The sequence below is a fragment of the Candoia aspera genome, chromosome 7, assembly GCF_035149785.1.
Source record: "Candoia aspera isolate rCanAsp1 chromosome 7, rCanAsp1.hap2, whole genome shotgun sequence".
NCBI classification, from domain to species: Eukaryota; Metazoa; Chordata; class Lepidosauria; order Squamata; family Boidae; genus Candoia; species Candoia aspera.
Window position 1 is genome coordinate 2495875 of NC_086159.1, and position 24568 is coordinate 2520442.

At 42.5% G+C, this 24568-nt stretch overlaps 1 protein-coding gene across 1 annotated transcript in view; it reads left to right on the top strand.

The window, feature by feature from the left end:
* The first annotated feature begins 7508 nt into the window (after window positions 1-7508).
* The window catches only part of GYS2 (glycogen synthase 2), a 32562-nt gene continuing 15502 nt past the window's right edge, over window positions 7509-24568 (top strand). The window contains exons 1-5 of the mRNA XM_063308649.1: window positions 7509-7722; window positions 15382-15563; window positions 16401-16592; window positions 19862-20047; window positions 23109-23253. Coding sequence (XP_063164719.1) covers window positions 7602-7722; window positions 15382-15563; window positions 16401-16592; window positions 19862-20047; window positions 23109-23253 — 826 coding nt within the window. The 5' untranslated portion in view covers window positions 7509-7601. The remainder of the gene's footprint in view (window positions 7723-15381; window positions 15564-16400; window positions 16593-19861; window positions 20048-23108; window positions 23254-24568) is intronic.

Genomic DNA, 24568 nt, shown 5'->3' on the forward strand with positions numbered 1-24568 from the left:
ACGACTGGATTCACGCAAGATGCGGAGCCCTAAATACACGTTAACAAACACAGTTACTATATTCACTTAACATGCAATGCCCAAACCAATAGACTCTGCTATGTCTGAACTTGATAGCCTAGTTTGCACAATGTAAAGACAAAGACGGGTTCCCCGCTATAGGCTGAGCCATAGATAGAGATGTCCTCAATGAGGGTCAAAAGGGTCAAGATGGTGGCCATAACCATGATAACCATGGTTAATGGTTAACCATGATAATGTCATCAAAACCTTGCCCCTGTTTTACATGCTTTGCAACACAACACATGTAAAAAAGGGTGGGGCTGCAATTGCACAGTTCCAGCTGCCATCTTGACTCTTTTGACCCCCACCATAGACATAATCATGGACTACCTGTAGATGTTGTGGGGATGCAACTAGAAAATTTCACGGCAAAATCAGCTTTGAATGTGAGCTACTTTGAATCAAGTTGCCCATAATAAGTGGTTACAACATAATGCATAGTTATCAAGAGGGCAATAAAACAGTAAACAGCAATTAATAAAGAAAATTTACAGTTATATAAAAGCATGTTTAATAGCTGTTACAAATTGTTGTAAGAACAAAATCATCTTCATTTTATAATGCTCTGGAGAAGATATTTCAGATGTTAGCTACAGCTTGAGCAAAAACTGCCAGTCTCCAACAGCACAGCTGTTTTCTGTGTTTTCAATATGAATTCAATCATATGGGAATCTGGCAGGATACAGGTAGTTCTCGACTTACGACTGTTCGTTTAACAGCTATCTGAACTTACAGAGGCCTTGGAATGGGTGCTTTATGGCCTGTAAAGCACTTCTGAGCATTGTAAAACAACATACACACCCCTGCAGTCACATAATCACATTTCAGGTGCTTGGCAACCAGCTTGCATTTACAACTGGTTGCAGCATCCCACGGTCATGTGTATGCTTTTTGTAACATTTTTTGCTGTTTTCTGGAAAAAAACGCCCATTGGGGAAGCTGGATTTGCTTAACAACCCACAGTGATTCATTTAACGACCACTGTAAAAATGGCTGTAAAATTGGGTCTGGTTACACGGTGACTTGACTTATGACCACAATGACTTACAGTGGAAATTCCAGTCCCAATTGTGGTCATAAGTTGAGGATTACCTATACCTTCTTTTTCAGAAGATGTTCAAAGGGTCTGGCAGGTACAGGGAATAAGTTGGGTAGTTGAGCAAATAGTGAGGAAGGTCTTCCAAAATGCCATCCAGACTGGAGCAGCAAGACTATTATATGCTCAAAAATGGAAAGGTCCAGTACTACCCACAGTGGACAAATGGTTGGTGAACTTGCAGAGATGGCTAAATTAACTTCTTTGATTAGAGAAAAAACAATATCTACATTTATGGTTGACTGGAAACCCCTTATGGATTTTTTGCATGAAACAAAATCATCAAAATGCACTCATGATTTGTGGTTTTGATTATTAGAAAAAAAAACGGATAATAGAAAAAAGTGAGCTTTTTTTGTAATCACAGAGTCAGAGTAAATTTTGTAATAGTACTCATATTTGCTGCAGAGGAAATTGGAAGCTGCTTCTTTCTATTTCTTTTTGTTCCTTCTTACTGTATTTGTTTCTTTCTTCTTTCTTTCTTTGTTCCTTTTAGTCCTTATTAGTTTGTGTGAGTTTTTATGTTCTTTGTAAAACTTCTAATGAAATTTATACCAAAAAAAAAAAAAAGTGCCATCCAGACTGGGGCAGACTCCTTGGGGGTGTGAAGTTTTAAAGAAGTGACCGTCACAAAGAGCTGGCATCAGTTTTTTGCATTGGTAATCTTGTTAGTGCCAGTGGCAGGAAAGGGACAGTCATACATTTCAATGTCTTCAGTGCGAACAGGGAGTGGGCCTTGATCTCAGTTTATATGCCGTGGCTTGCCCGGCTTGTGTTGGTGGGGGTGTTGATCTCTCCCTGGGAGTTCTTTGGTTGGGCTGTTGTTTGCTGCTTGGTTGACTGCCTGAGTTAATAGTTCCTTGATTAGGGTGTCTTGTGCTGTTGGATGGTTCATCTGGTGTTAATCCTAGTGTTGATCTCTGCATATCTGGGTGTTGATTGCTGGCGAGGGGGTGTCCTGGTCTTTTGGCTTTTCTATAGAATCAACACCAGGATTAACACCAGATGAACCATCCAACAGCACAATACACCCTAATCCAGGAACTATTAACTCAGGTAGTCAACCCAGCAGCAAACAACAGCCCAACCAAAGAACTCCCAGGGAGAGATCAACACCCCACCAACACAAGCAGGGCAAGCCGTGGTATATAAACGGAGAGCGAGGCCCCCTCCCTCTTGCACTGAAGATGTTGCCTAGTCTGGCCATGAAGCATCCGCAAGAAAACAACCAGGCTCAGAGAGCACCGAGGACTCCACGGTTCAACCCGGAGCCACAACTATTCGCTTCGATTGATACATTTCAAATACTGTGCTTGTTCATTATTGCATATCAAGCAACAATTCTGTGGTTAGCACCTGAACTTGAATGAACTTGGGTGGAGGTATCAAATATCCTGTTCTTAAAAGACTATGGAGATATTCCCAAATGCATCACCACCATCATCTGACTATCCACAGGTGTAAATGAGCCGTCTTAGTGCTGTGAACCAATAAGGATGTTTCTGTGGAATAGATTTTATTTGCTTTAATGGGCAAGCTTTACCATCCATAATGGTCTTATTTCTAGAACCATCCTCTTAAAAAAATAATTAAAAAAGCCAAGCATCTTCCAGTTTAGTGCATTACGCCATTTAGCAGAAAAGCATTCATAACCTCAGTTATGTATATCTGTATGTGAATTCCTGAAATAATTTTTTATTGTTAAAGAAGAAAAAGAAGTTGTTTGTTGCCCCTAGATGTATGTAACTCTTTAAACTCAATGTGAGAGAAACGTTAAAATTAATCATTGGGCTGTAATCAGAACTGAAAAAAACCTCTTTTTCTTGGAAAAAGAAGAAAGGTTTTATGAGTTATTACTATGAATGCTTAATGTTGAATTAAACTGAGTTCCAGTGTGGTCTAGTCTAATACATCTGATCTCAATATTTTTCCCACAATAACATGACCTGAAATCCATTGCAGAAATGCCCAGGATTTCTGGTTCCTCTGCTTTATAAAATATGGTAATATTCTAGAAAGATTGTTCCCTGTACTTTATTCCTCTCTCATCTTTGACCAAATAAATTTTTAGGTCTTTAAAGCCCAATAGTCATAAAATCTATGAAAATAATTCAGGAGCAGGTAGGTATGCAAGCTACAAGCAATGAGTTCTTCCGGCTTTCAGGTGATTTAAAAAAAAAAAATCACTAATGATTTGTCCAGCTCAAGAAGATGAACTGCTCAGAGGAGTCTAGAAAACTGATGAGATTGTGAAATGAAATCGTAATAAAGCTGAGAAACAGTCAAGAAGAAATGAAAGAGAGTCAGAAGCAATTAAAAAGTTAAAGAAGGCACAAGAGGACTTTTGGACAAAGGAAGAGAGACAGGACAAGTTCTAATCCAAAGACTTCTAAAAAGGGAACTTTCAATAGTTAGTCAATAAAATATATTTGCAGCTTGTAGATTAAGTTCTAAGATTGCTGACTTGTCAGGGTAAACCCCGTGAATGCAGAAAGAAAAGGCGTAACTCACTCTGGAGAATTTTTTAGGTTGTTGCTTCTGTTCTCATCACTTCAGGTCAAAGAACTTACCTTAAGTGAAGTTCTGATCTCAGAGCTGGGTGTGTGCCTCTTTCTCTCTGTCTTCTTGTTGTTCCTCAGGCAACCTAAAGCAGATTGTTTCCTTCTCTGCAGTAGACCTTGTTTTGCTCATCCTTTTTGTAGGCTTCCTAAAATTTCGAGGTCCACACACCATCACCTGTGATTTAATCACACAAACAAAGTGGCACTTGGTTTTGCTCCCATAGCATAGCCCAGCATCCATCCGAGCTGGATAATGCCAACAGTGCCATCTGCTGAGCAGGGTCTGCAATGCAGGGAAACCTTGGGTGGGCATTCATCTGGAGGCTGGTTCAACTGAAAGGTTGAAGTGAACAAGGGCAGTGGTTCCTGATTTCCCAAAGGTGAATCCTTCACTGCATATATGTTGAGGTGGTGTTCAAGAGACTTCTGCTTGTATCTCAGCTCAAAAGTGTAGCTTGAAGAGGCTTGAAGAGGCTGGCAAATTCAGGGAACAAGAACCACTCGGATTTCTGGAATGAAATTAAAAAAAGAGAAAAAAACATACTTGAAAAAAATCACCCAATATATTACCAAAAAAAAAAAAAAAAACAGGGGCTCAACATATTGCCTAACCCAGTGTTTGTCAACCTTGGCAACTTTAAGACGTGTGGACTTCAACTCCCAGAATTCTTGGGAATTCTGGCTGAGGAATTCTGGGAGTTGAAGTCCACACGTCTTAAAGTTGCCAAGGTTGACAAACACTGACCTAACCCATCAGCCTTATGAGGGAAACCAGATCAGGAAACTGATTCCACAGGAAGACTAGAACTATATTTTATTGAGATAGGCTATAGTAATTATCTTAACAGCTTCTGGATGGTTTCTCCAAGATCATCTCCATGGCTTCCTACTCCATTCTAGGCTCAGGAGCTAAGCCATGTTTTCAAGGACTGGAGAATCCTTGTAGGGTGGGAACCATGCAAATCTTGGTGTGGGGGGTGCTATTCCAGAGGACAGGTGCTGCAACAGACAAGGCACACCTCTGGAGTCCCACCAAATCACATTGTTTAATTGAGGGGATCTGGAGCACCTCCATTCAGCCCTGATCTTACTGGGTGGGCGGAAACCACTAGAATAACTACTCAAATAGCCAGGCGCTAGGGAATGAAGGATTTTTTAGGTAACTTTCAGCATCTTGAATGAACGAACCAATATGGCTACTTATATTTTTGGGGGACAGGAGATAAGTGTTTTCAGATTTCTTCTAAAGTAGGGGTGAAAAATTAGAGCCCATGTAGATAATATCCCATCATTCCTGAACATTGGTCATAATGGTTGGGGCTGATAGTTAATAGGAGTTGAAGTCCAATAACGTCTGTATCAGGGCCAGCCCTACTATTACTAGGTAGAATTTACTTATACACTCTGATATTTCTGTTCTGCCCTACTCTAAAACAGATTTGAAGGAAAGGGAATGAAGATGCTGTTGAATTGCCCTCTGACCTAGTCCTCCTATGTGGCACATACCTCTACTTGGGTTCTAGTAAACTATCTAGCTAAGGTGGGATGGAAGAGACTTCTGTGTCACAAACTTTGAGATATGGAATAGAAAAAGGGTACCATCTTGTCATTGGGGGGGCAGCAAAATGGCTTGGTTTCCCCCATCTACGGGGGCATCACTCTATTCTAAGACTTCAGATGATTGAGCTGATCAATTTCATTTTGTGTGTGGTGACATCCATTGGTGCATCCTGGTGATACAGACTGTTGATGTATTTCTAACAGACCTGGGCAAGGTGACTATGCCTACTTCAATGAAGTGCTCTGTGCCATTGATGGGACATGGTTCTCCTCTTTGAGCTGATGCAGTTTGCTTCCTCAAGACTATGTCACTCCAAGGTTTGGCCCTTGCAATTTCAATAGGTTGAAGAAGGTTCTCTGCATGCATTGTACAGGCATAGAAGCTTCTTCTGAGATTTCCAGTAGCTGATTGGAAGAGACAGAAGCGTGTCTGTACAGGAGCTCTTCTGGATGAGGCCTTGGGGCAACGCTGAAAAGAAGCAACATGGCACCTTCACCTCTAGAAGTGAGAAGGAGATTGTTTTGAGAAGCAGTTTTGGAAGGCAGCTTCACAGAGAACCTCCATCAAAGCAAAACATCTCTTTGAAGCTTTGAACTGTTCTAATTTCTAGGGTTGAGCAAAACTTTGATGCAGAGATGAGATCCAAGGGCCATTCCATAGAAGCTTGAAGTCAAAGTGACTTTTCAGATCTGATCAATGAGTTGAATTGACCCGCTGAATGAAATGTTGCTGAATCAATCACACTGGTGGGAAGGGATTTTCCACATGTGCAAAGCATCTTTTCTTCTGAACAGATTAGGAAAATGGAATCAGTCTGAGCATTTTTAGTTCTTCTCCTCTTGGCTTTTCAGAAAGCAGTAAAACATTCCTGTTTTGACAGGCATTTCAGCATTAGTGATGGTGTTTGGCTTGTTTTCAATGTTGGTTATTATTTTTAAACAAGGAGATAATGGAGTTCATTGAGATTGAGGGATGTTTGGGGTTATTTATTTGATCATTGATTGATTGATCTGTTTTACCATTTTTATAGCTTGCTTAACTCAAAAGACTCTGGACAGGTGGCAACAGATTAAAATGATAAAAGCAACAACTGGAATAAACCAAAACTATAATAAATCAATCCCCACTCAAGATGGACACAACCCCCCACCCCTTGACTATGGCTGTAGGCCCAGTGGGAAAAACCTTGTAAAAACCATGAAGGAGGAAGATCTATAGAACTGGTGGTGGATAAAAAACTATAAAAGGGGGGGCACCACAGAGGAGGCCTTGTCTCATCCATGTCTCCTTCACATCAGATAGAGGGGAGCTTCTTAACACATCTTCCTCAGATGGTCTTACCAGACAGGTAGATTCAATTCCATTAAGGTGGTACACGTATAGCCCAGTGCTGCCTGCTACAATAGTTTAGTGCAGTCCTTTTCAAATTTGGCAATTTTAAGATGAGCGGACTTCAACTCTCAGAATTCTGGGAGTTGAAGTCCACTCATCTTAAAGTTGCTGATTTCAAAGGCCAGCTTAATATCTGAAAAAGTTTGAAAAAGTTTGAAAAACACTGCTTCAGCGTATTTTTAGAGGAAAGGCCATACTTAAATTTTGAATGACTCTGCTGGGGTGGGGGGAATCTGCAAAAATAGGTAGGACCAGTGCAAAGACTGGAGGAGTTCAGGACATAAATTAAATGTGGACGGATGGATTTAAAGGAGTTTGATACAGTTAATACAAGGATTCCTCATCTATTTAATTCATTTCTTGTCACATTTAAAAACTACAGTTCAGCAGCATTCATTGAAGGATCTCTGGCAAATTTAGTAAAAACTTTGGAGGGCGCTCAGATTATGTATTTATTCCTGGCTTAGAAGGAGAACCAAAAAGAAGACTGAAGTGGGTAGTGGGGAGATTGTCTGGGGATTTTATACGACGTGGAAGAGTGCTTAGGAACTACTCTCCTAAACTCAATTTATTTACTGAAGTCCCCCTGCAATCTTCCTGAGCTTGCAAGTGGGGAAATCATATACTTACAGCTCCCTCTTTTAACCAGCAGGAGAAAAACACCCTGGCTGAGCAACTGGAGAGCTGATTTGGTCTCAGTTTTTTGAAAACCCTGCCAAGCATTCAGACAAGTTTTGCTACTTTTCCTTTTCCTTTTTTTAAATTTCCTGCCTTCTCTTTCTTTCGTCCTTGACTCCGGACAAATCTCTGTCTCTCTCTCTAGGGCAAACAAGGAGCCCCTCCTGCGGAGAAGTGGGGGAAACCCATCTTTTAAAGATACCTGCAGAAAGACTGTTTGCCTTGTGAGTCACCAAGGGCCGGGAGCAAAATGCCTCTGGTCCGATCCCTTTCGGTCACGTCTCTCAACGGTCTCCCTCAATGGGACAGTGAGGATCTACCGGTGGAAGACCTTCTGCTGTTTGAAGTCTCCTGGGAAGTCACCAATAAAGGTTTGTCTCCTTTTTTGTTCCCTTCCAAGCTGCTGGAGGCATTGATTTTATTGGAGTAGCAAAAGTATGAATGAAAGACTGGGAGAAAAGACGGATGAAGTCACAAATGTAACCTGAAGGCAGGTTGTTCAGGGATGGATGGATGTCTACAGCTGCTGGTGCCTGCCGTGAATCTGCTGTATAAATGCATCAAGGATGATCCATGTGTATAATTTTGCACTTGGCTGGTCTTTAGAATTACATCTTTGAATACGGAACAGGTTTTTTTCTCCCCTCTGAAATTGCGCTTTTGAAATAGTAACTCTGAGCCTACTGCTGTTTCGGTGTCAATGTGTCATTCTTTGCATTTCTTTTTTTCTTTTCTCTGAATAAAACCAAACTCCCATAGCCATGTCTGTGCGTAGGAATGAAACCGGGAGAATATTTAAATACTTTAGGATCCTGCTCCAAAATTTGTCTTAATTCTAGCTGTTGATTACTGTATAGGATGTTGGATACTGAAAATGATTCAGAGATTCGTTTTAGTGTTCTCGGCCTACTAGACTTTTCCACGTTCTTTATTTCAGCCTCTTAATTACATTTGGCAAGATTTCCACTGTAATACCACAGTTTATTATAATGTCCATACATTGGGAATCCAATATATTTGTCAATCTTTTCAAGCATGGCAGGTTTTCTATGGTTAATCCATTAAGTATTGCAGCCAAAACAATTTTGAACCACCATTTTTATTGATGTCCATGCAGATGCTTCCATGAAAATGTGGACAAGGCCCGCAGGTTTGTTGGATGCACTGACACAGATTTTGGCTGTGAATCACCTCTACCCACATTTTCAGTTTGTGTGTATGTGGCAAACTGCAGCCTGGATCTGTGATAGGGCATTTCTTAACCCCTGTTTTTTGCAAATTCAAATCATGACTTCATGATCTAAAAAGGTGACTGATGTTTTGCTCAGGGTCAGTTTCCACCACCTGATGCACTTCTTCTCTCCCCATCCGTTGGCATTTCTCATCCTGCTAAGCAGTCATGTAAAATCTTTTCTGTTTCCAGAACTGTTCTTTCATTTCTGCCATGTTTCTAAGACAAAATAATAAAGGGAGTTGCATCCCATAATTTAACTGAATTTATTAACACACCAATATTCTCTTTACTCCCATCAAACCTGTGCCTCCATTCAGAAATGGTGGGGCAATGTCTGTTTGTTCTCCTCTTAAACTCAAAATGCCGTTGTTTTATTTTTAATTCATATGTAGCAGGGGTGGCCAACTTGATGGCCTTGACCTAATTTCAGTTTGCTGCAAACAATCTGTCCAGACCAAACCAGCAGAAGTGATTTTTTGGTCACCCTCCAGCAGCCTGGTGGGTGACAGACAGACAGACAGACAGACAGGAAGGAAGGAAGGAAGGAAGGAAGGAGGGGGAGGGAGATGAAAGAAAAAGAGAAAGAAGTAATGGGGAAAAGGAACATATTTGGAGAGAACAGATAGCAGAATGGAGAGAAAATGAGAAAAGGAAATGTCAGAAAGAAGAAGGGAGTGGCAGAGAGAAAAAGAAATATTTTGTTTACTTGGTACACTTGGCTCTGTCTGCTGCTGCCATGTGCCCACCTCTCCAGATTACTTCTGTGGGAGCCTCCAACAGGACTAAAAGGTTGCCCCCTACTTGGCTGACAGGCACCTTCTTTTCTTGCATACTCCAGAACAGTGTTTCTCAACCTTGGCAACTTTAAGATGTGGGGACTTCAACTCCCAGAATTCCCCAGCCAGCAAGGCTGGCTGGGGAATTCTGGGAGTTGAAGTCCCCACATCTTAAAGTTGCCAAGGTTGAGAAACACTGCTCCAGAACCTTGCTCTGCTCAAAGTTGGAAGTGGAGTTTCTACCATTCCTGCTGTGAAAAGAGTGAAAGGCATTTGTTGTCTCCTTCGGCTTTCAGGCACTTCAGGGTGGGGGCAGCACATCTCTTTCCAAGTTATGCCAATGCAGAATCCAAGATGATCTCTCCATCCGTGCAAAGATGTTAATCCTTCCAATTCAGTAGCATTGCCTGTTTCTTCCCAAATGGGGTGAAATCATAGGTGAAGGCTTCGATTCAAATCCTCAATCAGACCTAAAGCATAAATCACACTACGGTTGAACCCAAGCAAGGTGGACTTGGGCTTGGCCAGAAACCATGGATGTCTCATCTACAACTTTTGACAGGGCAGCACCTCCCCTGAAGGAGCTGGTGCACAATCTGGGGTTTCCTGTGGACTCGCAGCTCATGATGTGAGTCCAGGACCGGTTTTAGCCGGTTTCAGCCAATCCACGGGTTGCATCCCTTCCTAGACCAGGAAGCACTGAAGACGATATCTCATGCCCTGTCTTCTCTCAGTTAGACTACTGCAATTTGCTTTATGTGGGGCTACCCATGAGGATGACTCAGGAACAGCAGCTGGCCCAGAACGTTGTCCCTTGTTTTCTGACCAGCAGACTAACAGCTACCTTGTGGAATAGCACTGGGTTGCCAGTAGGCCTCTGGGCCCAATTCAAGGTAGTGGTGATAAAGGTCTTTACAGCTTAGGCCCTTGTTACCTTCAGCACTACCTTCTTCAGGTAGAATCTACCAAACATAAATGATCTAGTAGGAAGAGAATCTTTGGCATGCTTCGGAACAGCCCACTTCCCAAGATCAGATGTGCCCTATCCTGCTGGCACTTTGCAAAATTGTGAAAACTCCAGGAGGGTGTTTGTATGTGCTTGTTGGTAGCGACCGTTGTTACCGATAGTTTTACTGATCGTATTAATTGGATTTAACAGGTTTGGTGTTATGAGTATTCCACACATGTTTTATTGTGTTTATTGAAAGCCGCCTAGAACTGTGAGAACAGGTAGCATGCTTGTTTGCAAATAAAGAGACAAATTAATACAGATCAGGTAACCTGGGCCAAGTCACTATAAAGCTCTCCTGCCTGGAATATACTCATTTCCTTCAAAATATTTCCTTAAAATTAGTTTCTACCTTTGTAGAGCGGCTGGAACTGGATTGAAAAGGATGGGTGGACATTTGTTGACATTCCACAAAGACATGTTGATCTGGAGTTAGGAACAAATCTTCCTGCTCTATTGGCAGAAATGAGTTACCAATGGGCAAATGATTGACTTCTTCCTTTGGCTTCTGCATGACAAAAGATAAACTGAGTCAGGAGAGTGCCTTGCAATCATGGAGACCTAATCTCAGCGAGGCAAATATTAAGCTGGCCTTTGAAATCAGCATTGCTGAAAATTTGGGAGTGAATATTGCCCTCAAAGGAGAATTGCTCCCGCCATTTGCAATCTTACTTTCTTTCTCAATGAAAAAGTATTTACAGATGCTGGGGCCTTTTGATTGTGAGCTGTTTATATAGACTGAGCAGAAGCAAGCTGGTAATGCAATTACCGTAGCCTGAAAGCAGTGACCATAGCATAACGTTGCCTGTTTTGAAATAAACCATTACCTCTTGGTTGGTTCATACAACACATTTAACTTGGTTCTGTTTTCTGGGATGGTGCAATACACTGAACTCTAAACTAGTCAAATGACCCAAGTATATAAAGAGACAAAATAACCAATATTAAACTAATCAAGGTTAGGATGTTGTGGGCATGGGATCTGGAGGCCTTTAACTGACCTGGTTAAAATAGAAGAGAATGACCCGGTTAAGCCTGTTGGGTGCACACATCAGGAAGTCATATATCAGATGCAGCAGGGAAGGGAAATAGTCGGTTTATCCATATTTTATGTAGAAGAGGAGAGCTGGGGTTTCCAGAATGGACCCTGGGGAGGGAGGTGTACCCATCCCTACAGATCCTGCTGTTGATCCAATAATCAGGCTTACTGCAAATGCTCTGCAGTTGCAAAATTTGGATTTTACTCACTGTAAGCAAGATGCTTTTTGCAACAACCCCAAAGCAGCCTTTGTCAAGGGGCCCCGTGAAACCACAGAGCAGGCAGAGATTATAGGAGGTGACAGGGAACCTCTCTGGCTGTCAAGCTGTCATTCCACACCCAACCCAAACTATGCAGTAAAACCATTGCTGCTTCTCCAGCGGTTTCCTTTTTCCTGGTCCGCTGCCAATCTTTCAAGGGTCTCAACAGGTACATTCCTGCCCTGTGAAAGGAGCGATATTCATTTTGCCTGGGGCTGCACACACACTCTAAACAAAGCCAAATTGGGGTTGGAGAGATTTAGAGGAGGCAGGGGGCAAGGGGTTGTGGGAAGTCCAGCCTTATCTTAGTGTATTATGTGAATCAAGCAAATTGCACTGAACCGCATCGATCAGTGTTTTTCAACCTTGGCAACAATAAGACGTGTGGACTTCAACTCCCAGAATTCCCCAGCCAGCATCTTCAAGTTGCCAAGGCTGAAAGACACTGGTATAGATGGCTCAGCAGTTTGAGCACAGTGTGAGATGCAATGGTGTTCTGTGAACCTGGCTTGAGGAATCCAGCCATATTAACATGGATAGATGGGATCATGGGGTCTCTACAAAGGAAGCCCCTATCCTCACAGACCTCAGTTTGGGGCCCCTCTGCATGCACTCTTCATAGTGCCCCTGAATCTAGATCAGCTCTGGACTTGCCCGTCCCCATAATGTTGGCTTGATAAAGAACTGAGTTGACATCTTTCTGACTCTGTTCCAATTTATCTGACTGGATTCTCCGTGTGTCTGTAAGAACTGGCAGTTCATCCCGAATTTTGCCCAAATTGCCCTCCCTCTCACTGACTCGTTGTTGTCTGATCGGGTCGGCTCCACGCCCCCCTTCCTGTCTCTCTCTCACACTGCTGCTAACGGTCAGCAATGCCAGCCACAGACGTCTCCGGCAGAAGGGCCTCGACTCCCTCCTTCCAGCCCAAACAGCAGCAAGTCACACGCTTTGCCGTTCCCCCTCCCCTCTTCCTGCTGGACACGCGTTGCCTCACTGATGCAGACGACCGCGATCAGAAGGTTCAGCCATCCTGTGATTGTGGAGTCTGGCAGTGTCTCTCGGCCGTACCAGCACTGCAGGATGGTCTTATTTTCTAGCGGTTTTGGCCTTCCTTCTCCTGGGTCCCTGGTTTCTGCTGTGGAAGAACCAGAGACAATCTAGGCACTTTCTCATCAATTTCACAACCCCCCCTTTTTTTTTCAACCAAGGACATGATTTTTCCCTACTGAGCTACGGAGTACAGTATGTACCAAACCCTAGCTCTACTCAGGGCTCCCACTGGCCTTTCTTCTCCGCCCTCCTCCTCCCCACCCCATGGGCTTTACACTGCAACCTACAGCCACGGTTAAAGCTACTGTGAAAAGTTCCCACTTCCCAAAAAATGTCTCCCATCACAGCTAGTAGAAGGTATTTAACAGAAGAAGAAGGAATGGTGCTTTTGCAGCAGGGTTGACTTTGCTTTGTAACAACTGCCCACTTCTCCTTTGGAAATGTGCAGAATGCACATGTGGAGTGCAAACGTGGAAGGAGGGGCACTAATATTTTGCACTGATGGAGAATATTGGTTGGAGCGCTCCAGCAGCTGTGACAGGTTAGGGGGCAAGACCCCCTCTGACTCCTGCTCTGTGACCGCTTATTGATCAGCCGGAGAGAGAACGGACAGACGCACGATGTTTCTGCCCATCCTCAGCATTTTGCGGGTGGCAGAGTGAAGATGACTAAAGGATTTGCAATGGATTGGGAAGTGAAAAAAGAATGGAATCTGGACCATGTGGAAGGGCCTTTTAACGACGCCCAGAGTCGTCGTAATATGAGATGGGCAGTGAAGAAATATGATTGATTGATTGATTGATTAAAAATGTACCTATGCTTCTCTCATCACTACCTTATTTTGTTAGGTTTATAGGTATTATTTATTTATACACGTACATACAGCACTTCCCCCTGGCTGAGAATCAGCAACAAGATTTCTCTCTTTCTCATTCTACTTAGCTTTACAGTCACAATGTGGGTCTTTCCTTTATCTTTTCTCTCTGGTCCAGCCTTAAATTCCTTGGCTCCTAAAAGTTTAATATTCATATTATATTATACACACATACATACAAAAACCAATTCATATTTCTGGCTTCCTTGACTCATCTCTTTGCCCTTCCACAGCCTCCCCTTTGTCTCTCTTTAATAAATGATTCATAGCTTTTATTTTCTTCTGTCTTGCACTGATGTTCTCTTTGATATCATGGTGTTGGTCTTTTGTTTTAACTGAGCTTAATCATTATATCAATTTGTATTGATTAGTTTGGGGGCCAAATTCGTCTTGAAAGGGGAGCCAAATACCATTTGACTGTGTGTCTCTGTGTCCTGTTCGGGGGTACCCATGAGGGAGTCAAAAAAGTCAAGATGGCAGCCATGATTGTTTGATCAAAGCCCCACCCATTTTTTACATGTAGCACAATGCATATTTTAAAAAGGGCAAGGCTTTGGTTGTGTTGCCATGGCCACCATCTTGACTTTTTACACATACACACAGACATGGACATACCTGGTCCTCTTCACATATAAAGAAGAGAGCTGTGAGTTTTGTCTTTTCTACCTAAAATGAAGTATGTGAGAAATAAAGGCAAAATCATGTCTTCCTCCCATCTCAGCCTACTGCCAATTTTCTCCACAGTTCTCCCTGTCAAAAGTAGGCATGCACACTCTATTAAGGGGTACTGGTATGTAGACTGGCCTCTTCCAATCTGTGCAAATTCCTCAGATTTGCTGGCATAGTTCTCCTCAAAAGTGCTGGGTATGTTTTCAAGATCTTATTGTGGAAACTGGTTGGCTTTCTTCCTCCTCCTCCTCCTCTTCTTCTTCTCCTCCTCCTCCTCCTCCTCCCTCCTCCCTTCTTCTCTTAGAACTTGCGCATAAGCAGTTTGTAATCCATGTCACAGCTAGCCCTGGTCATGTCTTTGCTCTTATAAGTGAGCTCTTCCATCTCCCTGGACCAATAACATAGCAATTTGATTTCTGCGTACTCCATTTAGTGATGTGCACGTACGTAGATGTCATTTTGCTTGCTGGAAGACTGTGCTAGCAATGCAGAAATCATTCAATTAGCAGAAATTTATTCTTGTGCATCTATGGTTGGAGCATAAACTTGGATAACCGTCCTATTAAAAGGCTGTCCATACAGTCTAACTTATATTATTCAGTCACTGACTGCATTGTATCTAAATATTATCCTTGATATATTATTTCCGGCAATGCAAACACAACACCATTCCTTCTTTGTTTTTCATGTCCTGAGTAGTAAACAGTCTGAGCTTCTGACTTTTTATTACAACTCTGCATTATTGCTTTTTCCCAGAAAGGAAATCTATTCCTCCCCCAAATAATTTGTATTTAAAATAGGTGGGTCATCTTCAATTTTTGAGAGTATGTGGGAGGGAAGGCAGATTTTTTTTTTAAGGGTGTTGTCTTAAATTCAGGAGTCATCTTCCTTTTGGTTCAATACGAGTTGTTTGAGTAGTCAGCCTGTTAACTTAAACTGTATGCTGTAGTGCAGATGCATCTCTGTGCATACACATACACACACATACAACCTTATTATAAGATACATATATGATAGGAAGGAAGGAAGGAAGGAAGGAAGGAAGGAAGGAAGGAAGGAAGGAAGGAAGGAAATATGGCTGTACTTTTGGGAATTCATATGTTGTCCTTCTGTTTCAGTTGGTGGCATCTGTACAGTGATCCAGACAAAAGCCAAAATCACTTTAGATGAATGGGGGGAAAATTACTTTCTCATTGGCCCTTATTTTGAGCACAATGTAAAGATGCAAGTGGAAGTCTGTGAGCCCCCCAATGCAGCAGTGAAGAAAGCTATGGATGTGATGAAAGCCGATGGGTATCAGGTAATCAAGTTTCCCCTTTCCATAGAATCCTAGAATCCTAAGTTTGGAAGGGGTTGTTGCGGTCATAGAGTCCTGTTCTTTGTTCACAGCAATAAGCAAGCAAGCAAACAAACAAATCCAAATTAAAGCACTTCTAACAGATGGCAATCTAGCCTCTACTTGAATAGATCCAAAATTGTTTCTTGGGGTGAATAAATAGACTTTTAGATCATTAACTGGCTCAATTATTACTGGCCCAGTGGCTGGGTGATGTCAAGAGTCAACCAAAATATTGCTTTGGTCTCACAGTGGCACCTAACATAACTTGGCTGAGCTTAAAGAAAAAGAAAAGCTAAGCAGGCTTCTGCCTGATTAATATTTTGGATGGGAGACACAAAATCCTAGGGCTGAAGGCTAGACTGGGAAATTAAAAAAAAAACATGGTGGAAGAAGTCACTGTCAAACCACTTACATACTGTTGCCAAAGGAAACTAGGTGGCCATTTCCATAATGTCACCACAAGTCAAGCTCACCTTGGTTTTTTCTTAACTGTTTTCAGATGTATGCCATCTTCTCAAAAAAAGAGGAGAATCTTATAAAAAAAGAAGTAAAAGGGTGAAGAAGTCTGATAGGCCCCATTTTTCCTAAATCTTCTCTAAAGATACCACAGAGAATTATAGGTGGCCCCCTGAAGTACTACTGACAACCACAATTCATCCCAGATCTTTGTGTTGGCCTTGGTAGGTTCTCAATTGCTGGAACAAACTCATTGGATTAAAGAACTGCTTCCCTCCCTTGAATGAGTGTGGACATTTACATCCCATGGTTTGCCCTAACTCTTCTACCTCCCTTTAACAGGTCTATTTTGGTAGATGGCTGATTGAAGGAAGCCCATATGTGGTATTGTTTGATATAGCATCAGCAGCTTGGAATCTGGACAGATGGAAAGGGGAATTCTGGGAAGCCAGCCGTATTGGAGTTCCTTACCATGACAGAGAAGCAAATGATGCTCTCATCTTTGGATCGCTAACTGCCTGGTTTTTGAAAGAGGTACCGTGTTTGGAGCTGGACATTTCTGTCTAGCAGAGTCTACTTGTAGGCAGTCACCTCCAGTGCTCTGGTGGCCTCCTGATTCTGGTGGCCCAGCAAGCACTCAAGCTAACAGCCTGCCGTATCAATGGAAAAATCCCCAGGCAGCCCCTGGAATCCCTCTGGATCCAGAAAGTCTCTGGGATGGACTTTGACCCCTCTACCCTTGGAGGTCCTGGGCAGCATCTGTAAAGGAATTTGCAGAAGAAAGGAATTTACTTGGAGGAAGATAGGGAAGAGCCATTAAGGAGGAACTTGGATAAGAGATTGTATGATCCAGAGATAGAAGGAAGCATGAGGAACAAACACAATTAAGGCAGGTTATTTTGAGTTTCTTTCTCACGCTTCCTTCTATCTCTGGACTTGGTAATCTCCAGCCCAGGTCTCTCCTTAATAGCTCATCTGTACTTTCCCCAAGGTCAGTTCTAAATTCTTTCATAGCAACAATCCTCATCCAGACCAAGAAATGATCTAACCATGGTGAAAGGCTGAAGGCTATCCTTTATTTATTTGAGTTTTTAAAAAAACCCTGCCCTTATTTTTGGTCAACTCAAGACAGCTAATGCTCCTGCCTCCTATTTTCCCCACCACAACCCTGTGTGGTGAGTTGGGCTGAGAGAGTGTGACTGGCCCAAGGTCACCCAGCTGGCTTTCTGATATTAGAACTCATGATCTTCTGATTTCTAGCCCAGCACCTTAGCAAGTACACCAGATTGGCTCCTCTGATCACACATCAACTGTTCTGAGATAGACCAGGTCCAGGGTGTACTCAGTCATATGTAAGTCATTACTTGGGACAAGCCCATGGTTGCCATGGAGGCCATGAAGACCTGTACCTTCTGTGAGCCTGTCCCCAGAGCATGGAGATTGAGGTCTCCTGACACGAATAGTCAAGCAAACACAAGCACCAGCACCAGCCCAGAGACAAACCCAGGCGAGATCTGGTTGGGCAGCAAGATGAACAGTATGTGAGCAGGATCCCCAACTTGTCCCTACAGCCCAGCTTCACAAACCATCTGGCATTCACATTCTGTCACCTCAAGAGCAGGGCATTTGATGCTGTCTCTTAAGGTCATTGCCATTCCCTTGATCTGGCCTTGAGGTTACTTCATGATCCAGAATCCAGGAGGGCAGAACTCAAGAAGGCTACATCTCCACGATCACCAAGCCAGGTTTTGGTAATGCATTGTTAGACCCACTTGCTCATTCGTCCCTAGAACATGGACTTATTACAAAGAGACCTGAAGTTTACCAGCAGCTGGTGGACACCAAGCCACCAGCAATCTGGGTACCGTGATCCAAAAATGAGGCAACATGACTTCACATCTGGACTAGTGTAACTCATTCTCCATGGGGATGCCCTTGAAGACCACTTGGAAACTGCAACATGTATAGAATGCAGATGTTGTGGGTTAATTCAAGCAACCCATAATTATTACACCAGTTTTATGAGAGCTGCTTTGGTTACCAATTTGTTTCTAGATGCAAGTTAAGGTGCAGATTATAACCTTAAGAGCCCTACATGGCCTGATTATCTGGAAGACCCCTCAGTGAGGCCCACAACTAGGGTCTGTGTCACCTGGGGCAAACATGGATTCTGCGCCCATTTTGGAGCCCCCCAGCGTGGTGCCCCCCCCCCCGCCCCAGTTGCAGCCCTGCCCTTAGTCCAACCACAGTCTGCCTACCCAAAGTGTGCTGGCCAAGAATGCATGCTGAAAGTGTTTCTGAATGCTGGGAAGCCTCCAGTTCTAGAACAGAATCCTGCATATTACGGCCGAGAGCCGTAGGATCTGCATTTATTCTTTTTCTGATCAGTTCCTCAGTTTCTGAGAGGACAGATTCATCAGTTTGTTCATCTTCCAGGGAAGAAGATGGTGTGGCCAGCTGGGCCTTGACATCCACCTGAATAAACAAGCTAGGGGTCTAATATAGAAAAGATCTTGCAAAGGGGATGTGTGCGCGCGCACCTTCTTTTTAGAACAGTCTTCATGAGGAAATTGTCCTAGCAGTTTTGGTGATCGTATCAAATACCAGGTTGCATCTCTCCTTACCATTCAAGTTTTTAATACCAGTTGGGACTTTTTAAAATATGGCTGGCTCCATCTAGAATGAAGCTTTAAGTACCATCTGGTGGCCTTTGCCTGACAGCATTGACCCTAGTTATTAGCTTAGCTATTCTAGATTTCCCACAATTCCATGGAATGATGAAACCTAGGAGGCATGATGGGAAAAGTAAAATGGCAGTTAGAGCTTGGGTGGGGATGGTCAGTGGCTCATTGTCAATCTTTCATCCTCAGGTTCATTGAATCTTTCAGGCAAGAACGGACAGTTCTCTGCCATTTAACTATGCCTAAATCTTCCCATCCATCTTACAACACTGGAAAATCTGGTGAATGGAGGCTTGAAACAGAGCTAGACTATATTCAGTGGCAGGAGTCACTCAGTCACTAAATTAACCCATTTTCTTGGTGCATGCTATTGGAGGCCCAAATCCCATGGCACTGACATTTCAGCATCTCATAAACTACTGACTACAAGAGGCCAGTAAGGTGTAGATCAGTGTTTCTCAACCTTGGGAACTTTAAGACGTGTGGACTTCAACTCCCAGAATTCTCCAGCCAGCTATGCTGGCTGGGGAATTCTGGGAGTTGAAGTCCACACGTCTTAAAGTTCCCAAGGTTGAGAAACACTGGTGTAGATAGAGACTTGAAGATGTATTCCATGTCATCACCTGCTCTTTAAGAGATTGCTATCTGAGGTCACTTCCTTTTTCCCAGGCACACACACACCCAACATGCATTCTCTCATCTCTTGGTGGGATGTCATTAATTAGATGCTAGGCTTTGCCTATCCCTGTAATGTATATATTCCAAATAAATCTTCCTATCAGAAAACTGCTTCACTAGTCATTTCTCTGTTACAAAATTCCCACTCTCAGGAATGCACACTGCACACACAGGATCAACTGACTCATTAAATAACCACAGGGTTCACTCAAAACTCTAAGCCCTCTTCCTCCCACTCTACAACAAACTAACCAAGTTTAAAACAAACCACTCTTAACACACTGAGCAAATGTACTGCTCCGTCTTTAACTGACTTGGTTATCTATATTGTAAGCACCCAGCTGTTTTACCTTTATTCTCTTTGTTCTTGAACTTTGGAGAGAGTTGAGATGGGAAAGCCAGCTGGTCACATAAAGTGCCCTTTCTTTTTCTCACTCTTTGCAGCTTGCGGGTCAGTTTGAGGAGAAGCCCAACGTCATAGCTCACTTCCATGAATGGCAAGCAGGCCCGGGCCTCATCCTGTGCCGATTCAGGAAGATTCCAGTTGCAACCATTTTCACAACTCATGCCACACTGTTGGGAAGGTACCTCTGTGCAGCAAGCATAGACTTCTACAATCATTTGGATCAGGTGAGGAAACGTGGCTTGTCTCTATCTCTCTTCTCCCTGGTTTTGATTCTCCAAACTCTCTTGGGAGCAGAAGATGTTTGATTTTAAATCTAATCCATCAAAACTGATATATGCCAGCAAGAATGTAATGGCTGCATTCACAAGTTCTGCTTCATCAGATCAGTTAAAGTCCCAGCAGCTACATTCATACTCTGTGCTGAGCTTGGTTAGGGTTGGCCTTTGGTCGTTTCTGTTTTGGCTTAGCCTGTTGTATGAACTTGGCCCTTGTGGCTAGATTATGGTTCAGTGTATCTTATGAACCCAGAAAATGGCTTAGTTCAGAACCAGGTTAAGATATTGTATGGATGCAACCTATAAATCATCACTATATCTCATGTCTTTTTGGTCCGTAGAAAATTTTCCAAACTTTTTGTGGTTTGTCACAATCCCACCATGTAAGAAACAGAAGTTCAACAATCTCTCTTACAGGTCCATACAATCGTTTGTTGTGCCAAATATTTTTACCTGCAGAAATGCAATAGCCTCCCTGTTGTTTTTAGGATTTTGTGGCAACACGTGTTATCTCCCCTCCCTTGATAGCTGTTACATTTTAAAGTGTGGGTGTTGATTTATTAAAGTGCATTTCAGGATTTATATTTTGCTAATATTGTATTTAATCATTCATCACTCAAAGAACTGTTATGGGGTGATTAGTAAATGCAATGAACAAATAGCAGACTCCTCCTGGAGTATGCAATCCTGTTGTAAACATACTGCAGAAATAGGGCAGATTGTAGTACTTGATCCTATAAATGCTGGTTGGAAAGATGGACAAAGGCTGATTGTTGCAAAGGTGCATTTTAGATTCAGTGCAGTTAGTTGATTTCCTTCAGCCCCCTATTGGCACCGTTTTGGTCTAGGAAATGAAACGATTTCCAAGGATTTTCAAATTGTCCATTCTGCTGTAAATTATGAAACGGGCTATTAATCAAGCGCACTCTTTTTGGCAGTGGGCAATTGAAGCTTAGCTGAAAAGCTGGTGGAATTCTACAGATCCTGGCTGGTATTCATCTTGAAGGCTGACATTTAAAACAGGGTTCCCCAAAGTGGTCAGTATCAGCTGCCGAGGTCTGATGGGACTATCCAAGGGGTTGATAAATGGCTGGAGTCAAAAGGGGGTCAGTAAATGTCTGCAGGTCAATAGGTGGTCAATAAATGATGGAAGATAATTGGGGTCAATTAAGCTTTTGGCGTGCTCCACACCAGTCCCTAGTCCTGAAGGGAGGTGGCTAGCAGTGAGACAGTGTGACCCAGGATTGGATGGTCAGCTGCCAGCGAGAGCGGCCTTGAGTTGCCTCTATTATTCCTGCTGCTATAGTTATTTGTAGTACTATTAGTTAAAGTAGTATTTATTATTTCCATGTAATAAATGCTTGGGGGTCGATAAACAATCTGAAACTTCATGAAGGGGTTGATGAGCTGAAGAGTTTGGGGACCCCTAATTTAGGGGGACCCTAATACAGGAACCAATGCTACATTGTTCATATTGCTCCTACAGTGCATTAAAGCTCTTTTTGACAAAAGTGAACGCTTAGTAAGAGATCAACCGTTTTAAAGAGGGCATCTTTGGCTGTGAAAAGGTCACCTCGGCCCAGAAGCTCAATGAAAGAGTGAGGATAAGTAGGAAGTTTGATCTCCTGTGCTCTGCCAACAGTGCTGATCGGTGAAAGATTTCCTCATTGCTGTCTTTCCTTCGAAGCACATTAAGGTCAAGAGAGTGATTTGTCAAGTATTAAGTCTCCATGCCCACCAGACACGATTATTTGTTTTTTGTGACCTTTTGGTGGAGACAGATGTTTCTTGAAAGGGCAGGTCATGTCTTGATTTCCTGCATTGGAAGATACATGCAGAGCAAGCTTTTTGCATTTTCAAGACAAGCATTTGGGATCCTTTCTGTGTTTCTTGAAAAGTGCCCATCTTCTCTTAGCCCACCAGAGAGAGACAACAGAAGTCTGTAGAAATGGAAACCCAGTAGGTGTTTGGCAGGTGAACTTTGTGGAAGGATTCACAGACAAAATGCTTTGAAAGCCTTGAGGTTTTGATCAGTGCCTTGGTGAGGAAGAGCGAGACCCCTCACTCCATTCCATATGGTCTGTCATGCTTGCCAACTTTTATCTTTTATTGGGGTTTTTTGTTTTTGTTTTTTTTGTTTGATTGTTATGATTTCTATTCCCGCCCATTGTTATGATTTCTCTTACTGCCCATCTCCTCTTGTGGGGAGATGGGCAGTAATAGAAATGTGAATAAATAAATAAATGTCCAGAGTCAGGTAGCATACAAGTTTAATAAAGTTGCATTATTATAATTATTATCATCATTTGAATGGATGTCAACTTTCCACCAGGCTGATGTACCATTGATGCATTAGACTCACTCACCTATTTCCCAGGACCAATGCCAGTGGACTTCATCAGAAAACATGACCAAGCCAAAATGGCAAGGCTACCTGGTAACAGCATCATGCAAATGCCGCTGTTACATGCTTGTGTCCTGATAGCTGTTGCAGGTACATTGTGTCAGAGAGTGCTGGAAAGCGTCTGGCCCGAGAGATCAGAAAAATCACACACCAGGCATTTCTATAAAAATAAATGTATTTACAGAAAGCACAAAAAACGTATTTTCAAGCTTGTGCATTCACACTTGCTCAGAGAGGACTGGGAGGAAGGCTGTGTAGAAAGGAAAACCGAAACTAACAAGCCCAGGCAAAATACCTCTCCAGGGCAATTAAAAGCTTTACCTTATATGGTCATGCCTTTTTACCCACAAAACTACGGATACTTAAGTTTGACCTTCTGACTCTGCCAGAGCGATTTGTTACCATAGTAACTTAATGGCTTGCTCCTTGCAAAAAACAAGGAAATGCCGACATACATAACGGCAGCATTTGCATGAAGACGTTGTCATGGATACTCCTTATTTGCCTCCCCCACCCTGACACCCATGGCCAACTCTAGTACTGGCAAACTCATGAGCACTGCTTGAAAACTTCCTTCATATATGACTTTTCCCTTCCATTTAATAGTTCGATATAGACAAAGAAGCAGGGGAAAGACAGATATACCACAGATACTGCATGGAACGGGCATCAGTGCATTGCGCGCATGTCTTTACCACGGTCTCTCAGATAACTGCCATAGAAGCAGAGCACATGCTGAAGAGAGCAACTGGTAAGATCCATGTTTCCCACAGCATATGGTACAGAAAGATATGCTCAAAGACATTAGCAGTAAGAACTGGGTGAACTTGACTGTGGAGGAGTAATGTTGAAACCCTGTGGCTAGTGTTTTCACAACCAGTTTGAAAAGTAGTTAATAATGTTTTGTGCCAGCAGGGGAAAAGAAGAAAGATGAGAAGTTTATATATGCTAGGATCATGTTGCGTGATCATGGAGAAGCAGAATGTCCCCATTGAGATGATGCGAGTAGATAAGCAGTTGTCCTTCCTCTACGCAGTCATGTGTGCTATTGAATTAGTGTCAGGAAAATAATGAAATTAAGGGTTTTGCCCTGAGGTTGGATGTTTTTTTTTAAAAAAAAAGATCAGTGAAATGCTTTGTTTTTTTAATCCCATGGAGGACAACGTAATAAATACATGAATGTTTGACTAGATGGGCTGTATATATCAATGATAAAACGTATCCTTGATACATTTTATCACTGATGTATTGTAAAGTTATAAATAAGATGCTAGTCTTTTCCTAGAAATAGTCTATAGGCTGTACCTGTGTGGTCTGCCACAAAATGTTGCCGTATGAAACCTTTGCTAGGGATCTGACCACTCTGCTCCGTTCTTTTTCTTGCTGGCAGTGGGGTCCAAAAGCAAACCACATGGATACAAAAATGAGATGTCCGTGATGACGTCATTACACAAATGCCACTATTACATACTTATGTCCCGTTGTCTGATGCCAGTGCACAAATTATGGCATTTACACGATGCTGTCATCACAGATGCGTTGTCTTCAGAGGGAATACTGCTCCGTTCAGGACAACTCCATGTCCCAAACTCTGGGTTAGGAGATCTACTCATTAGTGAGATCTTTGACTGAGCCGTATTTTCTTTATTCACATCCAAGAGTGGAATGAAAAAGAACTTAGGACTTCTGCAGCTGCTTTAGCTTCAGTTGAAAAGAAGGAGATAGTGCTGGCTATTATCGGTGCATTTATAAAATACAACCCCCAAAATTTAAATGAACCCCATCCTAGCAGTCTTGTGTTAAAGAGCATAAAGAACAACATAAAATATCGAGGAACCCCCAAATCATGAGAACAACTTGATCCCTACTTTTTATAAGCTAACCGTACTGAATCACCATAAAATAATGTTTACAAGTCCTCTATCTACTGGAATCCCAGGAGGATACACCGGCAGATAATATGTAATGTCACTGAAAAGTCCAGCAGAATATATTACCCCTTTTTCCAGAATAGGTCATCTATCAAGAGCGTCAAGACTTAACATCAACTTGCAAGGACTTTAAAT